Source organism: Procambarus clarkii, chromosome 43 (assembly GCF_040958095.1).
Source record: "Procambarus clarkii isolate CNS0578487 chromosome 43, FALCON_Pclarkii_2.0, whole genome shotgun sequence".
NCBI lineage: Eukaryota > Metazoa > Arthropoda > Malacostraca > Decapoda > Cambaridae > Procambarus > Procambarus clarkii.
This window is the reverse complement of record NC_091192.1, coordinates 20,963,260-20,971,184: the sequence shown is the minus strand read 5'-3', so window position 1 is coordinate 20,971,184 and position 7,925 is coordinate 20,963,260. Positions and strand designations below refer to the sequence as shown.

General features: G+C 47.3%; 1 protein-coding gene across 1 annotated transcript; it reads left to right on the top strand.

Moving 5' to 3' along the window:
• Window positions 1-1,091: 1,091 nt before the first annotated feature.
• On the top strand, window positions 1,092-2,654 carry LOC138373681 (mucin-4-like). Its single transcript, XM_069340033.1, has one exon. The coding sequence runs from the start codon at window positions 1,092-1,094 to the stop codon at window positions 2,652-2,654; it is 1,563 nt and encodes a 520-aa protein (XP_069196134.1).
• Window positions 2,655-7,925: the final 5,271 nt, after the last annotated feature.

The following is a 7,925-nucleotide window of genomic DNA, read 5'->3' as shown; positions in this document are numbered from 1 at the left end:
AGTACATACCGTACCCCGAAATCATCTCAAGATAACCTCAAGATAACCATCCACTGTGAAGGCGGAATTAGACTTACTTAGTTAAACGTGAAGGGTCATATCCGTAGACTTATGCAGATCTTGTTGATCTGCATCATAAAGCTTAAATACACCCAGAGTCTGCCAGTGCAGACTACTTATCACATGCCTCTGTATGACTAACCATCCTGTGTGATGGGGATTTTTTAGCATCACGTAGCTAGCTTTTTGACACACTGTACTCCCCTTCATATAGTCTCGGGCAGCTGCACAAATGCAGATGTACCTAATCTATTAATAAAAACAAATGCATCATAAATTCAACAGCCAAACCATTGAAACATGAAGGCAGCACAATTACCTTGGAATAGGTATCAACAGTGATAGTGTAAACAACTTATATCATAGGTTAAAAGATATACTTTAACCGTTGAAAAGACATGTAAAAATATTTGTATCGATGTTAAATATGCAAGACTATTTTATACGATGTTTATTAGATCCCCGAGATGTTTATCTAATTTACTTCTCCACCTCTGTTATTAATTATTATTAGTTATTATTATTAGTATTAATAAACTTAAAGTAATGCAGAATAAAGCCATAAGGGTGACTCTTGGTGCCCCAAGAGGCACAGGAATCATCAGTATGAGAGAAGAACTGAACCTTTCAACCATACTAGAAAGAAGCATACAAGTCAACACGACCTTTCGCCTTCCTACGGGCTCACCATAGCCCGTGCTACTTGGAACTTAGTTGCAGGTAGCGAATCTTTAACAACATTTCGTCTTAAGGTCATGAGAGACGCTACCATCTCCTGCATTGCTCAAAAACAAACTATTTTATGCTGTAAATACTCTATAAGTGGTGCCAACATACCCACTTGTATAATAAAAGACTGAGTGACAATGCCTACAACCTTATGTAACTGAACACTCCCTATAAATGTGATATGTCTCTCTCTGATATCTATCTGATATCTCTCTTAATCTGTACCCCCGCCATCCAAGTATCATACACGTCCATAACCGAGAAAAGCTGTCACAGTTGAAACACTTGACTCCTCTGTCAACATGCTAAGGTACCGTGAGTACTGCGTCAACACCAACGGCTCAGGCCAGACGTCAACACCGACGGCTCAGGCCACACGTCAACACCGACGGCTCAGGCTAGGCGTCAACACCGACGGCTCAGGCCAGACGTCAACACCGACGGCTCAGGCCAGACGTCAACACCAACGGCTCAGGAAAGACGTCAACACCAACGGCTCAGGCCACACGTCAACACCGACGGCTCAGGCCACACGTCAACACCGACGGCTCAGGCCAGACGTCAACACCGACGGCTCAGGCCAGACGTCAACACCGACGGCTCAGGCCACACGTCAACACCGACGGCTCAGGCCAGACGTCAACACCAACGGCTCAGGCCAGACGTCAACACCGACGGCTCAGGCCAGACGTCAACACCAACGGCTCAGGCCAGACGTCAACACCGACGGCTCAGGCCAGACGTCAACACCAACGGCTCAGGCCAGACGTCAACACCGACAGCTCAGGCCAGACGTCAACACCGACGGCTCAGGCCAGACGTCAACACCGACGGCTCAGGCCAGACGTCAACACCAACGGCTCAGGCCAGACGTCAACACCAACGGCTCAGGCCACACGTCAACACCGACGGCTCAGGCCAGACGTCAACACCAACGGCTCAGGCCAGACGTCAACACCGACGGCTCAGGCCAGACGTCAACACCAACGGCTCAGGCCAGACGTCAACACCGACGGCTCAGGCCACACGTCAACACCGACGGCTCAGGCCAGACGTCAACACCAACGGCTCAGGCCAGACGTCAACACCGACGGCTCAGGCCAGACGTCAACACCAACGGCTCAGGCCAGACGTCAACACCGACGGCTCAGGCCAGACGTCAACACCAACGGCTCAGGCCAGACGTCAACACCGACAGCTCAGGCCAGACGTCAACACCGACGGCTCAGGCCAGACGTCAACACCGACGGCTCAGGCCAGACGTCAACACCAACGGCTCAGGCCAGACGTCAACACCAACGGCTCAGGCCAGACGTCAACACCGACGGCTCAGGCCACACGTCAACACCGACGGCTCAGGCCAGACGTCAACACCGACGGCTCAGGCCACACGTCAACACCGACGGCTCAGGCCAGACGTCAACACCGACGGCTCAGGCCACACGTCAACACCGACGGCTCAGGCCAGACGTCAACACCGACGGCTCAGGCCAGACGTCAACACCGACGGCTCAGGCCACACGTCAACACCAACGGCTCAGGCCAGACGTCAACACCAACGGCTCAGGCCACACGTCAACACCGACGGCTCAGGCCAGACGTCAACACCGACGGCTCAGGCCACACGTCAACACCAACGGCTCAGGCCAGACGTCAACCCCAACGGCTCAGGCCACACGTCAACACCAACGGCTCAGGCCAGACGTCAACACCGACGGCTCAGGCCAGACGTCAACACCAACGGCTCAGGCCAGACGTCAACACCAACGGCTCAGGCCACACGTCAACACCAACGGCTCAGGCCAGACGTCAACACCGACGGCTCAGGCCAGACGTCAACAGGACTCGCTCACTGCGGCACATAAAGGGTTCAGGAACAATACTTGTACACAGACTGTGAGTGTCAGGTTAAACAACTGGCAGAACTCTACACAAACAGCATGAACTACACTACAACTGGCTGCCAGGTACACAAAGAGACACACGAGGAGGAGGAATAATATTCTGGTCTCCAACGTGTGTTCTTCAACAACTTGAAAACTTCTCTTGCAAGATCGACAGCAAGAATCTTATAATAGCGATTATAAATGACCTGCTCGTTGCACAAAATAAAGGAGTTAGGATCTATTTTTTGGTATGGATACCATCTCGTATAAATATAACCCATCATAATGTTGCAGCCAATGCAGCCAAATTATCACGTAACTAGGATAGAGATGAGTTAGACCGAGGTATCACCAGTCTCTGTTGTTAAAAATCCATTGTTCCAAGCAAAGTCTAATATTAGAAAAATTACTGATTCCCAAAGGTGCCTGAAAGCAGCAGCTTTTTATGCTGGTGCATGAAAGCACCAGTATAAAAAGCTATGATTTGTTTAGATCTGAAACCTATATCTATGGGCAGCACAAAACGTGGACCAGACTGTGCGACACAGTGGTTGCCAGGATCAGTTTGGGTTACCGTTACCTGTGGCAGGTGGCTACCGTTACCTGTGGCAGGTGGTTACCGTTACCTGTGGCAGGTGGCTACAGGTGACGGATCTCCCAATCCTGAGCACTCCAGTATCAAACTCTGTGAGCAGGAACTACGGCATGATCTCCCGCACTACATCACTAAATGCCCAGTTATTAGACCTTTCAGACCCGTTGGCATGAGGTACCTGGAGCTTCGTATTTACTTTATTCACTCTCGTGTTTTTGAGGATATCCTCATAATGCATCCAAAAGATCACATGACCTCGCTATGATTAATCATCGTGTGCGAATGGGATTTTTTTGCATCACTTAGCTATCTCTTGACACACACACACACACACACACACACACACACACACACACACACACACACACACACACACACACACACACACACTTGGACCCCTTTATATAGTCTAGGTCCACAGCGCAAATACAGAAGTACCAAAAATTTTGTAATAAAAAATACAACAAAAAATACTGAAAAAAATGTGCATCACCTGATATTTTTGGTTCAACAATTCAGCTATCCAAATTGTTATCCTCTCGTCGGAAATTTGTTTTTATTCGCAAGCTACCAACAAGTTCTTTAAACGAGGAAATAAAATATGGCGATTATTATTGGACGAGGTTCAACAGTAATGGCTCGTGATTTTTACTGCACGGTGTGGTGGTGGTGACTGTATTTAACGATGTTTTGCTTGTGACATTTCTGGACGACGTTTCGATCTTCTCTTTGCTTGACGACGTTTCTATCCTCTCTTTGCTTGACGACGTTTCGATCCTCTCTTTGCTTGACGACGTTTCGATCCTCTCTTTGTTTGACGACGTTTCGATCCTCTCTTTGCTTGGCGACGTTTCGATCCTCTCTTTGCTTGACGACGTTTCGATCCTCTCTTTGATTGGCGACGTTTCGATCCTCTCTTTGCTTGGCGACGTTTCGATCCTCTCTTTGCTTGGCGACGTTTCGATCCTCTCTTTGCTTGGCGACGTTTCGATCCTCTCTTTGCTTGGCGACGTTTCGATCCTCTCTTTGCTTGGCGACGTTTCGATCCTCTCTTTGCTTGGCGACGTTTTATTTATGCTTTTGTTAAACGACTTTTCAATTGTGCCTTTACTGCATGTCGTTTCGATCGAGTCTTTATAGAACGGCGTTTCAGTCACGGCCTTGTTGGACAAGTTTTGTATTATGTCTTTATTGCACGACGTTTCGAGCGTGTCGCCCTTAATGAAGGTCACAAATAAACATTTCGCCTGTCAACTAAGACCTGTCAAATCGTGGTACACAACCCTGGGCGAGTGGAGGGTCAAGCGTTGACCTCGAGTATATAATATTAAAGGTCAATGGTCAAGACAATATAGAGTGAAAGTTATATAAAAAAAACTGAGCAACTCGATAGCTTCTGGCGGAGGCAATCTGAACGTGGCTATATTTGGTTATCCTGCATGTTCTTGTTATCTGTTTTTATTTATTTTTCTGTGTCTCTCCTTCTGTTCTATGCTGGATTTTCTCCCTTTTTCTGCCCTAGACTCCTATATTTTGCTATTTTTATATAGTTGTTATTTTTTCCCCCTTTGTTTTGTCCTATTTATTCTCCTCATCTTCTTTCTATTGTTTTTGTTATCTATCTGGTCTTCCCTTCGATTTGTTTTACTACTCGGCTCTTTGTCATCTCCTCTTTCGTCTCTGCCAGCCATTTTTCCTCTTCCTTTTCATATTCACTAATTCTTCCTTCTCTATTCATTTTTTCTTATTCCTTTACCCTTTTCCCTCCTTGATCCTCCTTCAGTCCCATCCTCCTCTCTTCTCCACGCCCACTCTCTTATCATTTTCAGTTTCCCTCTATTTTCTTCTCCCCTTTCTAGCTCCTCCAGCCCAAACTCAGCTCCTCTTCCTCCGCCTCTTCCCCCCATTCCCATCTCCTCCTCTCCCATCCCATCTCTCCACCAGCCTCCGGAACCCACACATCAACTCTGACTTTTACTCTAGTGACAGTAAACCCCTCGTGCAGGAAAACTCTTGGTCGACTGAGTTCAGTCGACTGAACGACTGAGTTCAGTCGTTCAGTTCTGCTTTCCCTTTGCCAGAGGGAGGGGGGAGGGGAGTGCCAACACTAGGAATGGGAGTGCCAACACTAGGAATGGGAGTGCCAACACTAGGAATGGGAGTGCCAACACTAGGAATGGGAGTGCCAACACTAGGAATGGGAGTGCCAACACTAGGAATGGGAGTGCCAACACTAGGAATGGGAGTGCCAACACTAGGAATGGGAGTGCCAACACTAGGAATGGGAGTGCCAACACTAGGAATGGGAGTGCCAACACTAGGAATGGGAAGGGGGGAAAAATTGGAGTGCCAACGTTAGGCAGATTAGAAGGAAACTGGATTACACATTCACTAGAAAGGAAAGAGGTAAAGGGATTACTTACATCAGGAAAGGGAAGCAGGATATGGGATTACAGATATTTTGGAAGAGAAGTAAGGGAAGGGGATTTAACAACACTAGGAAGGAACGAGACAAATGGGCATTCACATTCTATGAATCATCACCTCTATCGTGAGGTTATCTTGAGATGATTTCGGGGCTTAGGGTCTCCCGCGGCCCGGTCCTCGACCGGGCCTCCTTTTTGTTACACATCCCCAGGAAGCAGCCCGTAGCAGCTGTCTTACTCCCAGGTACCTATTTACTGCTAGGTAACAGGGGTATCAGGGAGAAAGAAACTATTTGCCCATTTGCCTCCACCGGGAATCGAACCCAGAACCTCAGGACTACGAATCCGAAGCGCTGTCCACTCAGCTGTCAAGCGCCCCTCATCATCATCACAGTCATCACCTCTATGAAGAGGTGATGATTGTTGTTATCTCCTGTGGGGAAGAAATGGTTGCTATTGTTGTTGTATCCATTAATGAAGAGGAAGGTAATACAGCTGTTGTTGCATCATCTTACGAGAGACAACTTAAGAGAAGCTCATCATTATTGTTGTCATGGGAGGCAAGAAAATTTTCTTCGTCAGTAAATTATCCTCAACCATCTTCCATTTAATTCAACGCACGTTTAATACAAGTAAAAATACACAAAAAGTCTTTCAGCAAGTTGTATGGCTTAACAATAATCATACACAGGCTCATCCCACTCTCAGATAATACGGAATAGAGCCAGATCTATGAAATAGAGCTAGTTTTATGAAATACAACCAGATCTATGAAATAGAACCAGTTTTATGAAATACAACCAGATCTATGAAATAGAACCAGTTTTATGAAATACAACCAGATCTATGAAATAGAACCGGATTTATAAAATGGAGCCAGATCTGCGTAAACGTGTCGGATCTATTCATAACTGCGCAGATTCCACTCAGTTGAATGTATATTTAGTGTTTACTGCGATGGATCAAAATAAAGCCCAAAAGTGATAATGATTTCCGAAATTTTACCTTTCAGAATCGTCGACAAACAATAGTGAATGACTTTTCAATATTCTCCTTTTCGTCTCTCCGGAAAAATTGGAAAAAGAAAGTGAAAAAGGTTTATTGAAGACGAGGACATCGCTACGACTCAGTAATGAGATGGAAAATCTATAAGCGAGCCACCAAAGGATTCTGGGGTGAGCTTTAATGTGGGTGTGTGTGTGTGGTTTGCTGTGGTGGGCTTGGAGTTGTGAGTACAGGTGTGTGTGTGTGTGGTTTGCTGTGGTGGGCTTGGAGTTGTGAGTACAGGTGTGTGTGTGTGTGTGTGTGGTTTGCTGTGGTGGGCTTGGAGTTGTGAGTACAGGTGTGTGTGGTGTGTGTGTGTGTGTGTGTGGTTTGCTGTGGTGGGCTTGGAGTTGTGAGTACAGGTGTGTGGTGTGTGTGTGTGTGTGTGTGTGTGTGGTTTGCTGTGGTGGGCTTGGAGTTGTGAGTACAGGTGTGTGTGTGTGGTTTGCTGTGGTGGGCTTGGAGTTGTGAGTACAGGTGTGTGTGGTGTGTGTGTGTGTGTGTGTGTGTGTGTGTGTGTGTGTGTGTGTGTGTGTGTGTGTGTGGTGTGTGTGTGTGTGTGTGTGTGTGTGTGTGTGTGTGTGTGTGTGTGTGTGTGTGTGTACTCACCTAGTTGTGTTTGCGGGGGTTGAGCTCTGGCTCTTTGGTCCCGCCTCTCAACCGTCAATCAACAGGTGTACAGATTCATGAGCCTATCGGGCTCTGTCATATCTACACTTGAAACTGTGTATGGAGTCAGCCTCCACCACATCACTTCCTAATGCATTCCATTTGTCAACCACTCTGACACTAAAAAAGTTCTTTCTAATATCTCTGTGGCTCATTTGGGCACTCAGTTTCCACCTGTGTCCCCTTGTGTGTGTGTGTGTGTGTGTGTGTGTGTGGGTGTGTGAGTGTGTGTGTGTGAGTGTGTGTGTGTGTGTGTGTGTGTGTGTGTGTGTGTGTGTGTGTGTGTGTGTGTGTGTGTGGTGTGTGTGTGTGTGTGGTGTGTGTGTGTGTGTGGTGTGTGTGTGTGTGTGTGTGTGTGTGTGTGTGTGTGTGTGTGTGTGTGGTGTGTGTGTGTGTGTGTGTGTGTGTGTGTGGGTGTGTGAGTGTGTGTGTGTGAGTGTGTGTGTGTGTGGTGTGTGTGTGTGTGTGTGTGTGTGTGTGTGTGTGTGTGTGTGTGTGTGCGTGTGTGAGTGTGTG

Bases quoted from the DNA above. Each gene is read 5' to 3' on its own strand.
- LOC138373681 (XM_069340033.1), top strand. From the start codon at position 1,092: ATGCTAAGGTACCGTGAGTACTGCGTCAACACCAACGGCTCAGGCCAG.